The sequence below is a fragment of the Thermobia domestica genome, chromosome 1, assembly GCF_964235325.1.
Source record: "Thermobia domestica chromosome 1, izTheDome1.hap1.1, whole genome shotgun sequence".
Classification (NCBI taxonomy): domain Eukaryota; kingdom Metazoa; phylum Arthropoda; class Insecta; order Zygentoma; family Lepismatidae; genus Thermobia; species Thermobia domestica.
Genome location: NC_137454.1, coordinates 26,114,336 through 26,135,577, shown reverse-complemented (window position 1 = coordinate 26,135,577; position 21,242 = coordinate 26,114,336). Strand labels below are relative to the sequence as shown.

General features: G+C 38.6%; 1 protein-coding gene across 4 annotated transcripts in view; it reads right to left on the bottom strand.

Annotated features, from left to right (window-relative positions):
- The window catches only part of LOC145683866 (choline/ethanolamine transporter flvcr2a-like), a 117,662-nt gene that overhangs the window by 11,408 nt on the left and 85,012 nt on the right, over positions 1 to 21,242 (bottom strand). For all 4 annotated transcript variants that reach the window (XM_081755515.1, XM_081755506.1, XM_081755488.1 and 1 more), the window contains exons 4-6: positions 20,626 to 20,767; positions 13,904 to 14,106; positions 10,484 to 10,587 (exon numbers count right to left, since the gene is read on the bottom strand). In XM_081755515.1, coding sequence (XP_081611641.1) covers positions 10,484 to 10,587; positions 13,904 to 14,106; positions 20,626 to 20,767 — 449 coding nt within the window. The remainder of the gene's footprint in view (positions 1 to 10,483; positions 10,588 to 13,903; positions 14,107 to 20,625; positions 20,768 to 21,242) is intronic.

Genomic DNA, 21,242 nt, shown 5'->3' with positions numbered 1-21,242 from the left:
GAAACAGTGGGGGGCACTCCGAGAGGGCGTGTTGTTACTACATGATAACGCACGTCCACATACAGCCGAACGGACCCGTACACACCTCCGCGGGTTCAAGTGGGAAATTCTCGATCACCTCCGTATAGCCCTGATTTAGCCCCGTCGAATTACCTTTTGTTCGGCCCCCTGAAGCAACATCTCCGTGGACAGCGTTTCCAGACACTGACAGAGGCACAACAGGCTACACGTACCTGGTTAGGAAATCTGGAACCACATTTATTTCAACAGGGCATGGATGATTTAATGCCACGTTGGAATAAATGTTTAGACAACTACGGTTCCTTCTTCGAATAATAGTGTGATACCATACTTCAAACATAGTAAAGCTTCATCGACGTATCTCTGTACGCTTTTCTGTAAATCAACAATTCACCTTACTTTTTGATTCACCCTTGTACATAGCTATTATGGGCGGTATTCAGAGAGAATCGAAGGTTAGTCATTGACTAGTTAGTAAGCATATTAAATTTTTACTAAGGATGGTGCATTTTTTGGTATTCAGAGTCTACTTTGAGTACAACTAAAATGATGATTTCGGTATGATTAACTTATAGAACCCCAATGCATCGGTGAGTAAAATAAATGTGGCAACTACGGAAAAGTAGATGAGCGCATGCGTAGTTTGTAAAAATGAAAATACATGAATTACGAAATACGAAATGTTGTGTCGCACGCTAAACCGTGGGTAAAAGATTAGTCTCTGCTCTAGATTAATTAGTCACATGTGATTAACTTAGTCCAATACTACGTCCTAATCAGAGACTCTGAATACAATTTTGATAACCATCATTTAGTCAACCCCATAGTATGGTGTTAATCAGCCGTCAAAACGATTCTGCATAAGGCCCTATATGTTTAAAATACAACGTTCTAAATCATTACGTTTGAAAGTTACATGCGATTTCCTTTAAAATTCCTTAATTCTTGTGCAAAGTAATCCCGTCTTAGGGTAGTGAAAAGGAAAATTAATAATTTCTGGTTGTATTTCCAAAATAATCAGCTTTAACTCCTTGCGTACTAGTGACATTCATGTGGATGTCATGAAAATGTATCTTTTATTAAGGATAGTGTTAATCCTGGAGGTGCTGAAATTTGTTAGTGGTTCAAGGCAAGACTTAGTTCTATTATTTCTCCTTAGGTGACAGCACCTTACTGACAGAAAAGACCAAAAAAAGTGTTGTCTCAGTAGATGGCAGGGGCGTTAGGGACCATTTAATTACAACACACATGTGTTTGTTTTGACGATAAACAATTAGGAACTTTGAGACCTATTTCGAAATCGGAAAAGGAATCCTTTGTTTTTGATCTCCGATCAGTGTTCCCAATCTGAATCAGCATAAAATCCCTTCAGAATATCAGAATTTCCCTTTCTCAGTCCAAATATTCCACAATGCAAATAATTGTTTTTTTTATTATTATTATTAGTAATGTGAATGCTCTCCTCACGCGTACACAATAACTATGCCCTATATAGCGGTCTAGACCGTCTTTCAACAGTGAATGAAAAAAAAAAAAACGGTATTACAGCACGCACATAAGAAAATGACACTTGGACCGTAAAAGGGTTAAAGGTTAAGTGGATGACAAAGTAAATAGTGATGGAAGTAAATGTAAATTATATATTCGCTTATGCTCCCTGTACATAGAAACCAGATCATTTGGGATCGGAAATGTAATAATTGAAGCCGTGCACTTTTATTGACATTCCAAGTGACGTAGTGAACGAGTCAAGAAATCTTGTTACTTTCACTGTCAACGTAGGTGCAAACTTCAAAAAATCTCATTTTCCATTCCAAACAATACGCTTGCTACGATAGGAAAAGTATATCGTCGGCGGCAATTCAAAACCTGCTATGTGCATTTTGCAGGAGAAGCGAAAAACAGTATCCTGGTTAGCTTTTTGGCTTTATAAAAGTGATGTTATAAGTAATATTTGATGCTGCACGTAACTGGTACCTTCTCAAGTAACTTGAGAAGGTACCAGTTACGTGCAGCATCAAATATTACTTATAACATCACTTTTATAAAGCCAAAAAGCTAACCAGGATACTGTTTTTCGCTTCTCCTGCAAAATGCACATAGCAGGTTTTGAATTGCCGCCGACGATATGGGGAAGCGTATATTTTACTTTATAATCATTCAGTCACGTTTCCGTAACTTACAAGGGGAGGTAGCCAGGTGGTACACGCCGATTTTAACGACACATATGCAGTGAACACTAGAGAAAAAATTAAAGAGATCCGTATTTTGTTATATCGGCAACTGTGGAGTTTATGGGGGAAACTCCCTCTAACTTTAAGATATAAACAATTCCATACTTAGTGAACATTATCCATGATTTATTGAATAAAGTTTTTACGATAGTAATATTCGTAAAAAAAATGTTGTAAACATAACGAGTGCATGCACAAAGTGCACCTTGTGAATACAAAAGCACCACATATATTACATGTTACTTTTTCGTTTTTGTTCAGACAAAAATTAACAGCTGTTTCAAAGGATCGTGGCTGCTGTACAACGTGCCCTGATTTGTACCACACATATTGAAATACACTTTGAAATTATGGAGAAGAAAATTAATTATGCTCAACTGGCTGTAATTTGATAATGTTATTATGCACATGTAACTTAATATCGGGTGCCTCCAACATCCCAACGTCTAAGAATCTAAGTACAAACTGTTTCCATAATCGGAAACCGTACACATCCAAAGATTGTAACTGACCCATGAATCCTCTTGGTATCGTCATCAGTGTCATGGTAGTTTTGTCTGGGGTGATTTCTTGCACGTCTCTTTCACAATGGTCCATCCAATAATCTAGTGGGAGCATACTATTGTTTATGTTAGGAGGGAAATATACATTCTGTAGCCACAGGTGGAAGTGTTCTTTGAAACTTTTCTCTGAAAATGATATAGCCAAATATACGTTTACAGGGCGGAACAATGTTTATTTCACTCGTGGGTCAAAGTCCAGGCCAGATTCTTGAAGAACATTGAATAAGGGCGAAAGTAACTTACCAGAAAATAATGGTTGAAATTGTAAGTTGTAGAACTTACTGATTGCATCACATTCTCCACATGTTTTGATCCTTGGAGGGATAAAGTTGGAACGCTATGCATTTCCAGTTGAAATTCACTGTGATCCGAATTATAGAAATTTACTGTGATCCAACATTAGCAATGTTTCCTTGCACTAGTTGAACGGAGTTTATAATTATTGCTTTGTCCTCTGTGGTTTGTTCCAGGCGCGCCATCGTATCCTTTCGTGAAACAATGTTGTGGGTACGTTTAAATGTCAATAACCACTTTCTGGATGCAGTGAACGTTGGGAGATTATTTTCCAACTTGCTTGTAGAGCCCAACGTTGGAGGTCAACGTCATGAATCTAGATATTTACAGCAAGGGAAGTTTTAAAAGACTGAAGCACAACATGCGACAGTTCACGCAGTTTGACTCTGTATGTATTACCAGAAGCAATTTATTTCTCCCAGCGGTACAACAGACTTTTGGACTCAACTCTCTTGTATTTTGAAATGACATTGCTCACCGAAATTAACTTATGTTTTCCACTCTTCCAATAGTTGAGAACCCTTCTTTTCTATTCCAAATTCACTGGTTCTCTCCCTTTACTACAAGTCCTGGTATCTTCCAGGGACGTACGCAGAGGGTGGGTCCTGGGGGTCCGGACCCCTCCCGAAACTTTGATTTTTGTATAATATTAGCCTAATTTTAGGGGCCATTTTAGGAATTTTAATAAAAAATACCCTCATATTGAGTTTGGACCCCCTCCGAAATAAATTCCTGGTACGCTACTGGTATCTTCCATTCCATTGTTAAGTTCATACTCTTCTTGTTCAGTCTTGAATAGCGAATGGCTCTTGGATGTCATCAGCCTCATCAGAATGAACTATGGTAACTTCTTCATACCTTGGCAAAGACTCTCTCATGCCTGCGGCTATTATGTCCTGGATATGACTGACAAGTTGAGTTTCACTGCTTATGATACGAGTTTCTCGCAGCTCTATCATACTGGCAAAATACGCCGACAGTAGTCATATAACATTAGCTGGATTGATGCGCATGCTACCAATTGGCCCAACAACACCGTGTGTGGTGTGGTGTAGGCCGAGTTCCTGGTTGGGTAATATTGAAGTTGCAGGGAATTTTCCCCCTAAAGCCACGATTGCTAATATAACAAAATATAGGTCTCCTTATTTTGTCTCTAGCGCCCATTCTCTAAGTTTAATTAAAATCGGAGATGTATTTGTGTGGTTTTCGTTGCCGCAGAACAGGTGCAATATTGAAGTTGAAGTGGATTAACCCCTTAGACCCCACGGTTGCTTGTATAGTAAAATACGTGTCTCTTCATTTTGTCTCTAGTGTCATCGCAAATAAAGGATGATGAAAAAGGGTAAAGAAAAATAAAATGCGATGATGATGCGACATTTTGAAAATGACTACAATATCTTTGCCAGGAAAAGAGAGCGTGGGAGTTAATATCAGGCTTAAAGATAAGGATTTATGTTGTTATTGTACAAATGACGATAAAGCTATTCATTCATTCTGAAGTATATCTTCCACTTCAATTAATTGTTTGAATTATGTCTATCTGACTTTAGTTCGTTATTGTTATTACCCAGGCATACCCAACGAATTATCTTATCACATGCACACCATACGCATCGAGTAATAACAATAAAAAGGCATCTCTCTTGATATTCAGTATCAGACCAGGAAAATTACAAATATTAGTTTAAATAAAACTAAAAAAAAAAAAAAAAGTTTCATAAACTACAGTTGAAAAGAATACATGCGTTTGACATTCAAACAACATACAAATTGCATTAAAGTGACATATGTTAACTTGACCCCTTTCTTATGGAATCTGCATTTTGGAAAAAAAGACTTGTACAGTGTATTACTTATTGTTTTGTAACTTGGCCAGATGTGGAACATGGAACTTGGCCGAATCGAAGCAATGTTATTCCTCCGTTGTTATATTAAATTCGCCTCTGTATTTTGGACATTTACGAGACCTTTATTATTTTGTAGAAACCCTAAACTGTTGTGTGTTTTGTGAGATCAATAAATCCAAGGGAGAAATATAGATTATTCATTGAATGTAACTTTTCAAAAATACAGCAGGTGGTGGTGTCCTCATTAGTTTCATGTATATTCTGGACAAGTATATGAAAAGAAAGAAATTGGCAACAAATGACAATCGTATTCATGTTGCAAAGTATCAAAAAGACAGAAAATAAAATAATTGACAAAATCTCTTTTCGTTCCGCTGTTCGTTAGTCAACACACATCATCAGCTATTTCCAAACGAACAATAAGGTCACTTTTGGTGTCTCGCTACTAAGAGAACTGAGGTAGTATGAATGTTTTGGGTATTTCCGGGAACTGACGATCTTGTCTGAGTCTACCGTCATATATAGAATGGAAAAGTGTGCCGTAGCATTTTGTAGTTAATTACCATGCCGAAATTACATTTAAAAGCGAATCAGAAATTAATATTTATATTTCTTAGAAATTATGTTTTTATATTGTATAAATAATTTTTTATTACATATGATTTATAAAATACTAACTAATAGGGTAGACTGGGGCAATGGCGGTCGGTGGGAAATGGCGGCCACTACATTTTTTACAAATATGGTACAGTGTGTAGGCTTCACAATAGGTGCTGTACTTTGCCACTAGGCAGACTAACTTGTATTAGTTTGCGCATCATTTCTTTGTTGACGCGTGAAGAAGTAGGAGCTGAATGTTTATTTTCGTTGTGTTTCTTATAATTTCCGAAAGGACCTGGAAGCTGAGATAAGTGTAATTTATATGTGTAAATTCAAAATTTGTGCCAAGATTAGATTCGTATTATAATCTGAGATTAATTTTATGTTTGTTACTTAATTCCAGTGTTTGTTTGTGGATAAACAATTGTAACATATTCGACCATATCGTTTGGGGCAATGTCAGTCAACTGACCGGACTTTCCCACACATAATCGGCATACCTCATATTCATTTTTTTAAATATATAATTTTCTTTTTCTTTTCATACAGCAGGAGAAAATTCCACTAACATAAATAATAAAATACATCTTTCCAAGTGGTCCGAAACTACAGGACTACTACGAAAGCGTCATGGATTCAGAAGAACTTAGAATGTGCAGTACAAAACATATGGAAAGAACATTGTTTCGTGTTACTGCTAAAGCTACAGGAAAAAAAAAAAAAAAAAAAAAGATTCGCAACCTTGTGGCGACATTCAGTGTTCACGAAAAATGAAGAAGAATCAATTGCATATAAACTGAAATTATTAAGAAATATGATTTACTGTTTAACTCCAAATGATCTTCGTTGGTCAGCATTTGAGTTCGCTGGAGGAATTAACATTAAGCACAATTTGAACAGAATGGTTGGAAGAGATTGGTTGGCAGGTCAAAATTTTCCTTAAACACTTGAACAATGCAATGTTGTTCTTGCTTAGCTCCAAAGTTCAGATTCTCTACAACAGAAAAATATCGTCTCTGATCTGATCTCTTCAGCTGTTGATGTGTATTTTTACCAATATTTCGCTTTTGCCATCTTGTCCTTCAAATACTGTTACTTTCACATAGTACTGTGAAATATTGATAAAAGAAACCCACGAAAGAAGTTTTGAAATCTCAGGAAGAAAAGAAGAAAAACACAGTGACCAACAAGAGCGGAAATCATTGAAATGCTAAAGAAATTCGTGTGTCGAAAAGAGGAAAAAGCTATCGTACGCGTTTAGCTCAAAAGGTTGATGAAACCGCGATCAAGGAAACGAATCTTACATCTACTCTTAGTACTTTAGAAGAAAACAATGTCCTTGTCCTACTGAAAACGTGAACTGTATAATTTCTGGAGAATTTGATAAGGATGATTCATTGTGGTGTGGTTGTAGACAGTGTGGTTATTGAGTTAATGAGGAATGCACTCGGTGTGATTGGTATTTACAAAAAATAGCTAATATGTTTGAGAAGGAAGAAATAAGTGAAATTTATGAGCTTTTAAAAGGAACCTTTTAAATATAAAATTATAAAAACTATAAGCTGACTAATACGAGTCTACATTAGTCTATTGTACTTCATCACAGATTATTTTACAACTACTGCATATTTTATGTTTGAAGTAAACTTTTAGCTATACGAGAGTAAAATAACATACGTTTTGTTACTTTAGGCTAGTGAAATATTAATAGTAAGTTAATGAACATATTCTTACATGCCAAAAATTATGTAATTACTTTTTAATATTTCTACTTTTTATATATATCCATACTGAAAACATGTACGGTTTTCTGCAATTATTTAAGTCGAAAAAGAAAACCTAAGGAGAATAATAATCAATACAAAGTTGGCAAACTTTTAACTTTGTTACCTTATTTTCCTACTCATCTGACTGACTGCCATTCTCCACACGTGTGGGAAATTCCGATCAACAGCAAATCTCAACTTTTTAAATCGTGGATATCAGTGTAATATAGATACGAGCTTGTAACCTTGCAGTGTCGTAGTCGAAAGACCATTATATCCATCAGAGAGATATCACTTGTTTTACGTTCATATTCGGGGAGTAAATTAAAATTTCCCTTAAGTCACCGCCGTTCCCCCTATCTTCCCTACGTGAGTGATAATTAGTTACTGCACTAAAAGCATTTACATTATAGTCTATAAGAGTTTTTGTTTCTTTTTCTTTTTTTTTTTTTGCTTTTAAGCTGGCCTCTTTTTAACGCAGACAATGGTGACCAACAAAAAGTAGACACTTTTCACCATATACAGAAGATTCTTTTCACTTTATAGGGTTTACAACTTCAATCAGTTATAATTCTTTACTGAAGCCACTTACAGACTTGGTTTATATATCACTATACTGCAAAACACTTCATTTTTTTTTTTTTTTTTTTTGTGACAAATCCATTGTGGCTCAATGTGTGGACCTGTGGTCATCCTGAACACATCCCAACGAAAGTCCAAATAGCAACCAACATTTCGGAGGTAATGTACACGATGGCTGTTATGATGCGATGTTTCAGTTCATTAACATTATCAGGTAGGGGAGGGGTGTACACCTTATCTTTCACAAACCCCCACAGAAAGAAGTCAAGTGGTGTGTAATCTGCAGACCGTGGCGACCAGACAATTGGTCCACTACGACCTATCCACTTATCTGGGAAACGCTAATCAAGAAATTCCCTTACGTCTATCAGGTAGTGCAGCGGGCGCCATCTTGTTGCCACCATAAGCGACCATCGTGGTCATCTTCATCTAACTGTGGAACAAGGAAGTTCTGGAGCATATCAAGGTAGGCGATGCCGGTGATGGTGCTCTCAGCAAAGGAGAATGGTCCATACACCTTTGCTCTGGAAACAGCGCAAAACATGTTCACTTTGGGGCTGTCACGAACCAGCTCTACGTCCGCATGTGGATTTGCCGTGCCCCAAATACGACAATTGTGTGTGTGTTGACTAGGCCGGAAAGATGAAAAGTTGATTCGTCACTGAATTCCACATTGTTCAAGAATGACTCATCACCACTAATGCGATCCAACATGGTAATACAGAATTCATGTCTGGTATGTTTATCCTCTTCACTCAGTGCTTGAACCAAGGACAGTTTGTATGGCTTCATGGACAAACGTCTACGCAATACACAACAAACAGTGGTTTGAGGGACACCAGTTTCTTGTCATGCACGTCGTGTAGATTTTCAAGGACTGTGGAAAAAACTCTCTCTAACTGCTTCCACCACATTGTCAGTCGCGGGTGAGCGGACTGGAGTCTTTGTGTGTCACACAGAACAACCTGTTTCAATAAATGTCTGGTGCCATTTGTACACTGTTGGTCTGCTGGGTGGTTCCTTGCCGTATTGTGTGAGAAACTTACGCTGTACACTCGTTGCTGACTTCGTTTCTTCAAACCAAACACGCACTTAGCTCTTTCCGCACCAGTGATAGTCTCCATTTTCAACGACTGACCGGTGACGCCGCGTGTGGTCAACTTTACAACTACTCACTACGTGAGTCAAACTTGATGTGTTTTGCAGTATAATGACATATAAACCAAGTCTGTATGTGGTTCCAATAAAGAATTATAACTGATTGAAGTTGTAAACCCTACAAAGAATCACCCTGTATATTGTAAAATTTTAACACAAAAATGCAAATGATGTACACTTTTATTCAGAAAATTCTGGCCTCTACTTCTCTTTAAAGAACTCCTATTCTATCCTATCCTAAAATGGAAAAAGGAACAAGTATGGGTCAGCTTTGGCTTCGTAAGATCTCTATTTCAAGCAAAATACTGACTTGTCCAACGTAGGTTACGAGAATACGGCATTTTAAAATATACGTATAGATGGTCAAGTTGTTTTGGAACAAGACTGTATTTGTATGCAAGGCAACTTCAGATGAACATTGGTCACCTTGAAATTCTCAAATTTTTTACAGGATGAAGTTTTACATTTTAAACCATTTTAAGTCGGTCTACATACATGATGATTCTTTCAGCACTGGACCCAAGAAAATGTGAATATTTCAAAGACAATTCAGTAGAGTTTGAAACATCCATACATCGCTCCATGAGAAGCAAGTGGAAACCAGATTAGATAATAGAAACATTCACCACCATTTTCCAGGAAGAACTAAAGGCGATGTTTTATATTTGCGAACGTGACCTGTCGTCTCTAACCTTTTCATCGTCTGATTTGCTGGTTGCCTTCCTGTCGCCATATTTTCTTTTTAAAAAAAATATGATCTGACATTGTTTAAAGGAACCTGTTACCCAGTAATGGTAAAAACACATTGCTGTGTTGTGTACACTAATTTTCTTGATTTTCGTACAACTTCAAAGGCTTGACTGGTAGACCCATAGGAAAACGACCATTAGGAAGACCTAGGCGCAGATGGGAGGACAATATTAAGATGGATCTCGCAGAGATAGGAATACAAAGTAGAAACTGGAAGGAATTAGCTAAGGATAGAAGTCAGTGGAGAGCTTTTGTGAACGCGGCACTGAACCTCCGGGTTCCATAGGCCATAGAGTTAGTTAGTATAGTGACAGGACAGCACACCACATGATGTCAGATACTAGTTGTCCTCACGATGCAAGGATTTACTCCCCATTTCCTTTTCCAATATCCCACATTTCTTTGACGCAAATTTCATAATTATATCTTCATAAGTTGGTGAAATATGTGTATTTTATTTGGGTCTACTACCAAAAGAATCGCCGTGTATAATGAAGAACTCCTCATTTTTTTGGATACGGCCTTGTTTCTATAGATCTAATTCGTCTCAAACTAGGGATGTTTATAACAGGATGTATAATATAGGCTTTTTAGGTTGTAATTGCGTTGAAGAAATAAAATAATATGAAGAAACTAAACAAAAAAAGAATTAGTACGTGTCTACTCACTTGAACGAATGCGTTTTGTCCAGAACAATGCCTCCAACAACCGATCCTACGACTCCTGACAAGGTTATTACAAGTCCTATACGACCAGCGTCCTCTTCGTAGCCCTGCAAATTACAGCATTATAAATCAGTAAATAGCACACACCTACAGGCTGTGTTACGGGAGAATGGAACAATATACAAGGGTTATACTTTTTCAACCTCTATTTAGCGAGGAATGGAGAACCATGTGAGACGACCGAAACGAAGATAATTTGAAGCTGTTCACTGGATGTCCTGCATCCCCCAGAACTAGCTCGGGAGAGTAATGTTCCCGGAATTATTAACGAAATACACTGTTCTGATTGGTTGGCGTTATCCATTTCTTGCCACGTAGCATTCATATAGCAGAAATCAAACACTTGCTGCTGTCGGCCCTCGTGGCCGTGCATGCAAGCGCTACATGGTAATAACGGTAATCGCTTTTGATGTGGGTTCAAACCCGGACCAAGGAAAGTTTTTTTATTTAAAAACAATCATAACACTTTTTTATTAAAATAAGATCAAAATAATACTCAAAAAAGTGATTTACTTACTTTTGTGCAGATTAGTAGTAGTAGTAGTAGTAGGAACGGGTTAGAAACCCCGCAGGGTTCGTTTTGTTCCACCTTGACCCCATGATATAAATTTTGTGACCATCTTAAAACAGCTGGCTAGGATAGCGCGTAAAACAGCTGACTAAAGTAGCCCGCGAAAAAACGTACTTTCGGGAGCATTACTTTCCCGAGCGAGTCGTATCCCACCCTACGATAGAGACTTTGCCATTCAATCATTATGGTGTAGCAAACGTGAAATCGAAACGTTCGCCAAGTGTGATTTCTCAGGCAGAGGGATATAATACAGCCGCAATTGATCGTCGAATGAATAAGCATTATGGCGGGAACTTTTTAAGTGATTGCTGTGTGCACGAGTGCTGCCCAGAATTTAAAGAAGGACTTACCTACATACACAACGAAAGTAGAATTTGGATTAGGATTTTTTAGATTTTTGGGCTGTCGGCATTTAAGGCCATTTAGCCCGTCACGTATATGAGGGATGACGTCCCTCGGTGAACACACTACCCGATAAAAGGGAAGGAAGAAAGGATGGGGAAAAGAAGGAAGCGGCCTGGGTCCTATATGTCAGGTACCATCCCGGCATTTGCCTGGTGTGAATTGATTCAGAATGGCTGGCCTGAAAAAACTGTTACACTTTTTCGACCGAGTGGCTCTATTGGGAATCAAACCCGAGACCGCTCGCACCGAGCGCGAGAGCGTTATCGACTATGCCACGCGGGACCACCACAACGAAAGTAATCAAGGGTTGAAATCTATAGTCTGCACAATACGGATTGGAGTAGAAGCGCCATAATTACTTTCATAGAGACACTATTGCACTATCTGACTAAGAGATGGCACGTCAATTATTCTAACATAACCACACCAACTCTTCTTACTATACACTCAAATCAAAATAATTCCAATCGCTTTCTGTGTTCTAGCTTCCAAATTACATACAAAACCTTGTGCTGGGAGAAAAAATAACCAATCATAAAAAGGAGCTTCCAAAAAAGTCACAAAAAGAACAAATGAAGTCACACAACAATCATTGAGCACTATTCTGTATAAAAGCTAACTCCAAACACTTTCTTTCAACACAACTAAAGTACGAAGATAAAACCCTTCTGACCTCTATTAGTAAATTGAGGGTTGAATGGAGGAGAGCTACTGACAAGGGTCATTTTGTCATCTATAGCCATGCACTGTGAACCTTATATCTCTGAGGCTTTCTTGCAATCTGCCTTTAATTCATGTTTGACAGCGAAACAATCGAATATTTTTAATCGTGTGAGAAACGCGTGCATATCTCAGAAAATGATATTTAAATGTGACGTCACAACCTTGCCGTTGCTTGTCAGCGAGCAATAGAGACTTTTTCCCTTTCTAGCAACCTTTAAGAAGTAAAGCAGTTCCAATACAGACTGAACCTCGGGATATGCCTATTACATAACGTATATGCTACACTGTGTCAAAAGTTTTTTTTTAAAGAGGTTCGACTATTTCATAGAGGCCTGCACCTTGAGTTTCCAGAAGTTGAGTTGAGTTGATTGAGTTTAACGTCCCTTTCAGCAGCGAGGCCATATGAGACGTGGACCTATTGATTAACGTGGAAATCGAACCACATGAGCTCCGCCGGGAATCGAACCCGGGTCTCCCACGCCAAAGGCGCGTACGCTTGAGTTTCCAGAAGTTTATCTGTTTCAACAATTGTCGAAAAGTCTACATAAATGATATCAATACCCTGGTAGACAATATCATTTTTTAATGGTTCGAAAAGAGTATTAAAGGGCAGTTGCACCCACATTAATTTCGAGCTTCAGATTTCCTACATGAATCCTTTCTATTTTGTATATTTCTTGTTTTCTATGTTTGGATATATTTGAGTGACTCCCTCATAAGTTACTTGCTATCATACCAGGTTTTTCTATTTTTTTAAAAGTAAAACTTTGGGATTATTTTTGATATCTTTAGGGTCAATAGTGCAGAGCATTCTGGCAACAATGTTAGGATGTGTTGTCCCATCCTAGCCTGCACCCACATTACCAAAATCCTGGCGCCGCCCATGTTCCAGGGGGTAGGAAAAATACTTTCTAAAAGGATGTTGAATATACACAAAACTACCAATTCATGACGTTAACAATATTTAAATGATTCGTAAATTCAAATATATACTTGTACAGAAACGCGAATATCATTAGAATATACAGTTACGTTCAAAATATGCACTTGCATATATGCATACACATTAAAAAAAATCTGGGCCATAGTAATTAAAAATTGCGTTCGTGACACTGTCTTTTGTATTAACTTTGCCGATATGAAGAAATTTTCTAAGTTTGCCATTGTCTACAGGGAGTTTCAAAACTACATCGACAAAGTTTCGGAGGTGATTCCCGACACTAAGGTAAAAGAAAAAGTATAGACCAACCTGGGTGCACAAATGCTTCCTTTCGGAGTTATAAGCTGCCGAAAACATGAAAAAATGAATCTTGAAGGTCCATAGCTCCAAAACTATGGGACCTACCGCAGTCGGGTCAAGACTTCGCTTAGGAACTAATCAGTTTATTTTTTCATCTTTTCGGCAGCCCATTACCCCGAAATGACGGATTTCTGCACCGAGGTTGGTCTATACTTTTTGTCTTATCTTGGTGTCAAGAATCACCTCCGAAACGTTGTCGTTGTTGTTTTAGAAACACCCTATATATTTAAAAGTACCATCCAAACAATGACATAATGGAACCAAGGAAACATCTCAATCAAAATGGCAGATAGAGAGATCAAAATGGTCCTCTGTGCTGAAGCATATAAGGTATTTATGAATACATTAAAGCCGTAATACTTACCGGAAAATAACTCAAGACAACTTGGTTAAGCAATGTGGATACCCCATAGAAAACTCCGACGTTGATTCCATAACTAATAAGCAAGAAGCAATAATTTCGGTTCAGGAGCAGTCTACGAATTGATGTGAAGAACTCAGATGCGTTTGCCTTTGGAACTTCAGCCTGGGCTCGACTTGGAGGAACTGTCGGAGCTGCTTCGAATACTGTAATGAGCCAAGTTAGAAATAAGACTGGCGTAAGATATCTAACGGTTTCTTGCTTTATTTTTCTTATAGTAGTTTGTTGAGATATAGTTCGGATTACAATGAATATGGGCCTAAGGTAAGTGACAATTGTCAATGTGAAGTTTTGCCCGACGTTTGTAATAATCTTAACCTCCTAAGTTTTCAAGAGTATGCATTTGGACTTTTTGGAACTTTTCTTTTTGTTTGTTCACTCTCTTCTCTGAACGTACTTTACAGGTTTGTATCTCACATTCAAGCAAAAAAAAAAAAAAAAAAAAGTCATGGTTTTCAATGTACAACTAATAAATGTGTTTTTCTTAGGGAGCGTAGATGCTAAGTGTATACTCCTAATCCCTTTACCCCTATATATTTGGTCTAGGAATTAATTCGTGCGGGTGGACAAGAGATGGCGCAACGAACGGAGCGTCCCACAGTTCCGTGTATCCACACATGTGTTGCAAACCCCTGTCATCGCGTATCGTTCGTAGTATAGGGCAGTGGATTAAAGCGTCAACAACACCAGTTTGTAGTTAAGTGAACATGGCGCAATTTGTGCCTGATAAAGTGTTTTTGCGGGGTGTCCTGCTGCATTACTTTAACATGCAGAAAAGTGCGACTGAAAGTCATCGTATTTTGGTGGAAGTGTATGGTGACCATGCTCTAGCTGAGCGAACGTGTCAGAAGTGGTTTGCACGGTTTAGAAGTGGTGATTTCGGCTTGGCAGACCAAGAGCGAGCTGGACAGCCAAAAAAATTTCAAGACGAAGAATTGACAGCATTGCTCGAGCAGGATTCGTGTCAAACGCAGGAACAACTTGCAGCAGCATTAGGCGTTGATCAAACAACAGTCTCCAAACGCTTGAAAGCCATGGGAATGATTCAAAAGATGTCACATTGGGTTCCACATGAATTGAAAGACAGAGACGTTGAAAGACGAAAAACCATTTGCGAATTACTACTTCAACGACAGAGCAGAAAGGGGTTTCTGCATCGAATTATTACGGGTGATGAGAAGTGGATCCATTACGAGAACCCTAAACGAAAAAAGGCCTCGGTGAAACCAGGTGAACCAGGTCCATCACAACCAAAACGAGATATTCACTGTGCAAAGGTTATGCTGTGCATATGGTGGGATATGAAAGGTGTGGTGTACTATGAGCTGCTGCAACCGGGTGAAACTATGAATGGAGAACGTTATCGACGACAATTAATGCGTTTGAAGCAAGCTCTGGCCAGAACACGACCAGAATGGGAGAACAGACATGATAAACTTATTGTTCAACATGATAACGCTCGCCCACATGTCGCAAAACCGGTCAAAACCTATTTAGAAAATGTCGGATGGGAAGTTTTACCCCACCCGCCGTATTCACCAGACGTTGCTCCTTCGGACTACTACTTGTTCGATTGCATGAACAACTATTTGATTGGACAGCGGTTTACTTCTTCAGAAGATATCGAAACATGGGTCTCTGACTGGATCGCTTCCAAGGATGAGGACTTCTTTCGCCACGGAATCCGTACATTGCCTGACAGATGGGCGAAAGTGGTGGCTAGCGATGGACAATATTTTTCTTAAGGTATTTATGTATTTTGTGTTTGTACTACAGCTTCAATGTGTGCGTACCAACCGCACGAATTAATTCCTAGACCAAATATATATATATATATATATATATATATATATATATATATATATATATATATATATATATATATATATATATATATATATATATATATATATATATATATATCGGGTGTTCTAAAAATGACGCCCACGCACTACACAGCACTATTCTACACGTCAAAATAAACCAAAAAATATATACCTAAGTATAAAGGTAACAAAGAAAGTTCTGTTGCTTTTTGTGGAGGTCTGTGTGGCCCTCACACAGTGAGTTGAATGTGAATGGAGATAAGGCGAAGGTCAGTTGTTGGTGTGGGTATATCCAACATATTACCTGGTTGTGGCGGTTCAGTTACACCGTGAACTTGCGTAAGGATAGAGTGAGCATGGGACCTCCATAGAGCGTCATAAGGGCGTGTATGCGTACGAGTTTAAACTGGAGTCAAACGCCGCTGCAGCGGGGCGGAAGATATGTCAGGCTTTTGGTGAAGATGTCGTGACTACGCACACAGTGCAGCGGTAGTTTAACAATAAGACCAACACATGTAGAAAATGAAGATATTCATTCAGTAAGTGAGGCGAACAGAGGCCAGCTATGTAAGGAACTGGGACTACGAGTCAGTGTGAGTGGAGAAACCATTCCGCAGCAGCTCCATCAATTTGGGAAGCACTACAAGCTGGGTCGATGGGTCCCACATGTTTTGACTGCGGGCCAAAAGGCAACGCGAGCACACACCTGTATTTCTTTGCTGTCTCGTCTGAGGAAGGAGCCGTTTCTGAACAGGGTGTTGACATGTGATGAGAAGTGGGTCCTGTGCGAAGCTCCACGGTGCCGTCATCATTAGTTAACATCCCATGAACTGGTTCCAAAACAGTCGAAACCAGTACTGCACCAGAAGAAAGTCCTCCTGTGTGTTTGGTGGACTGCTCGCGGCATCGTGGATCAGGAATTGCTACCGGCTGGTCAGAGCATCAATACAACTGTGTACTGTCAGCAGTTGAGCCGACTTAAAAAAAAACTCTGGAACTAGCACTTCTGAACCACAAACGGGTCCATATGTTACAGGACAATGCTAAGCCCCACGTGGCTAGGGACACCATTCTAGGCCTTAGATGGGAAAGATTATTGCATCCTCCATATTCACCGAACATTGGACTCTCCGATTATCACCTGTTCCATTCCTTGGACAAATGTCTTAATGGACGCCAGTTCAAATCCCTAGTAGAGGTGCAAAATGCTCTTGATACCTTCTTCGCTTCACGGCCCACCAAGTTCTACCGCGATGAAATTCATGTCCTTCCAGAACGTTGGCAGAATGTCGTCGATGCTAATGGGGACTATTTTTGATCTTCCAGGTACGTCTAAGGTGACATATTGGTGTTCAAAGGTGGTGGGTGAAAAGGCGGCAATTTTTTTTTTTTTTTGTTAAGTTTATATATTTGTATAGCTTTCGGGTCCTCGTCTGGATACGTGAATTGCACTATTTGCAGGCCCGTATTTAGGTAAGTAGTTTTCTGTGCTCGAGCACAGGGTGGCAGAATTTAGGAGGGCTGCTAAATTTTGAATTTTTTTTTTAAAGATTCACAATAAAGTAATATTTAAAACTAAGAATCCCCAGAGTTCCGCGCAAGCGTAAGAAATATGTTAATGTGTTTAATTCGGTCTGATTACTGTAGTTACTAATTAGGTAGCTTATCTGATTTTTTTTTTAAGTCATCCTCTTCCACGCCCACTCCAAGGGGTGAGGATGAACTTGAACATCAAGAAAACTGATACCTTTAAACCTAAGGAGCGAACAATATATAAATACGGGCGTGACTCTGTGGCAAGATCGCAGAAAAAAACATAGATTAGATCTAATAAGGCATCAAATAATTACATCGATTCTTGTCAGATGACAGTTAAAATCAGTAGCCGTTGACATTAGCACCACTTATTACCTTAACAGTCGATGTAACTGTTGATGGATTTATGAACCAATGCTAATGGTTCTAAGTAGCGGCTGAAGGAGTTCCGGAAAGCATTCCATCATATAGCATTTTCGCTTTATTTTGACCTGTAGAATAGTGATCTCTAGTCCGTGGGCGCCTTTTTTAGAACACCCGATATATATGATGTCTAAAAGGGCCAATGTCACTTTTTGGCAAAAATGAGCTAGTCTTCAATTTTAACGTTTATAAATGGATGTTTTCTTGTGCAAGAAGAGCAAATGTCAACGCGAAATAGTTTGGAATATATACCATTCATATTAACGTTTGCTTTTCTTGCACAAGAAAATATCCATTTATAGGCCTAAGCGTTAAAATTTGAGGAACATCTCATTTTTGCCCAAAAGTGGCATTGGACCTTTTAGACCCAAGCCACACACACACACACACACTCACACACACACACACACACACATATATATATATATATATATATATATATATATATATATATATATATATATATATATATATATATATATATATATATATATATATATATATATATATATATATATATATATATATTTGTGTGTGTGTGTGTGTGTGTGTGTATTTCCAATAGTTTTCCATAATTCTTTTTATATCTCCCCGAAGAACGGACATTCTACTAATGCATAGTAAACTCAAGTTCTACAAATTCTAGGAAACCATATTGAAAAAATAATTACTAAAATGTGATGGAAGATAAAAGGTAAGATTATGAAACATAAAGTGATTACAGAGTAATAATTTTTATCCATCACGACTCTGGAACTTACTAAAGGAATAATAAACACTTCTGACCAGAGTATATACACTTATTTATTAAAAACTAAATTACAGTGTAACGGTTTCGACAACATTAAGTTGTCGAATCTGTTACACTGTAATTTAGTTTTTAATAAATAGAATAAGTGTATATACTCTGGTCAGAAGTGTTTATTATTCCAGTAATATTTTCTATCATTATACTCTGTTATTTGTGAACATTTCTGCACCAAGAAAGAGACACGTAAGAATGAAATGAAATGTTTATCACAGATTCGTTATCGGACTATGAAGTAATAAGTACAATTTCAGAACGGAACGCCATCTCTAACGTTGATATTAAGTTGGTGAGAGTGAAATGTGCCATTTTACGACTTACGCATAAAGAAAAAAACATCTGTAATGCAACTAATGGAGGGACAGATGTCACGCGAATGACAACACCAACTCCGCTGTTGTTCGGAAAATAGGCTGGAGGTGCTATACTTTACTTTACTTTGCAATTCTTGAAACTGGGACGTTTTGCACATCTCTCCGCCAAGAAAACCATCAACAGTGCATTTGGATTGATAAATAATCATACCATCTGCTGTTGGTTTATGGAATTTCGTGTCGGTGACATAAAATTGAAAGATAAGCCTGGCGGCTAAATATCAACAACATGATCTGATGAGCTTTTCAGCAGTACCATAGAAGCGAAACATCGGGAAATTGTTCGTGACACTTTAGAAATACACTGCACCACTGTGAATCAGCGGCTAATGTAAAATAGTTCGTGTTATAGATGTCATGTAGGTTGACAAAGGCTTACAAGAATTGCCGTCTGGATTGTGCAGGGTTGTCTGAGTGTACGGAATAACCGGGAAGGTTTCCTGCATCGGATTTGTCACTTCTGATGAAAATTGATGTGTTACGACAAAGTAAACGGTCAAGCCGTGGTTGGAGATCGAGATCAACACCACAAGATGGCTTAAATTTGAATTTGAGTTTAGCGTCCGGTTCAGCGGAAAGGCTTATATGAGATGTGGATTTACAGCTTAACGTGGGATCCGAATCACATGAGCTCTCGCCGAGAACCGAACCTGAGTCTCCCACTCCAAAGAGGCGTACCCTATCCACAGAGACAAGAGGGAGCTCCCGAGAACGGTTTCCAAAAAAGCAACTCTATCACCTCCAGAAGGTGTTACTAGTACGATCTGTCGTGAAAGTTATTCATCATGCCATTCTCTGTCAAAGAGAAATAATCATTGTAGATTGTTACAGCGCTGACCTCCATGAAATGCACCGTAAACTTTTCTGCAAGCGTGTAGCAATGGTCAACGGGCATTGTGCCCTCCTTTTGCACGAAAATGTGCGTTCATATATCGCTCAAAGGACGGTGCAGGCTCTCCAGTCTTCCCTCATCCACGATCTTCTTCTGATGTCTCTCTCACCAACTACCATCTCTTCCATCGTCTTAATTACTTCTTGGCAAGGAAGAACTTTCCTGATTGCCGGGAGATGCAACTTGTGCGTAGGGATGCTCCAGAGACAAGATTTGAGGCTGTCTCATCTCGAAAAGGTGCTGTAAAAATGATGTTTCGACTCTGTATTGGAAGACCTGTGTCCCGACTCGAATTTTGTCACGAAAATTCTGTCTCGTCTCGTCTCGACTCGTGCGCATCCCTATCTATCAGAGTATAAAAGGAGAGCGTCAGAGGTCTACAAAATATAAACGGAGAGTATTAGAGGTCTATCAGAGTATAAATGGAGAGTATCAGAGGTCTATCAGTAGGGATATGCACGAGACAAGATTTAAGGCTGTCTCGTCTCGAAAAGATGCTGTAAAAGTGATGTCTCGACTCGAAAATTGCATATTTCTCTATTGGAAGAGCTATGTCTCGACTCCAATTTTATCACGAAAATTATGTCTCGTCTCGTCTCGTACGAATTTCTACCTGTGCTTGAGAACTTCTTAGACTGAGAGATACGGACATTTCAATTGCACCAACATAATACATCAGTAGGGCGTTAAGCCTCCATGTGCTGCATCAACATATCGAATGAATCAAATATAATATAAATGAAAGTAAAGGTTTAAAGCAACATTTAATAATACAATATAATGTAATATTCCATAACAATACTTACGGAAGAAAACCAGAGTTAGAACAATCGAAGGTGCAATAGCCGTGGCAAAATAAAGTATATTTAGGTCTTGTCCAATTTCTTCTATATCATCATGGTCCTTTACAAGAAGAGGAGACAGCAAAAATCCCAGGGCAATTCCCAACTGAAAAGCAATCATCACAAATAGTTAAATAACAGTATTATTTTAGTTAATTGTACAATATTTATGTTCTATGACTCTTCTAATCTTTGATGTCAGCAATTTACTGGGAGGGAAGGTGGCACGGTAGCTGCCGATGAGATGTAATCGAGCAGTCTGAGGCGTTACACTGATGATCTTGAGGTAAAACCCGTCGAGGCTTCTAGTTCCTCTGAAGTGTATAGGAATTTTACTGTAAGTGTCATTCAAGTTTGTGTTCGTATCCCTGTCGTATTAGATTCGGTAGAAGGCCATGGAGGTAAGGGTCGTGGTTGAGGCAACTTAAAGGAAATAGTGTGCTGTTCCCATGCCATGTTCCGATAGACCATCTTGAAGAGAAACCAGTCGCATCCTTCGCCTTTCTTCGGAGCACACGAAGCGACATGAAATTGATCAGAACCAAAGGAAATGGTGTAGAAAGCAGTAGCGACATGGGATG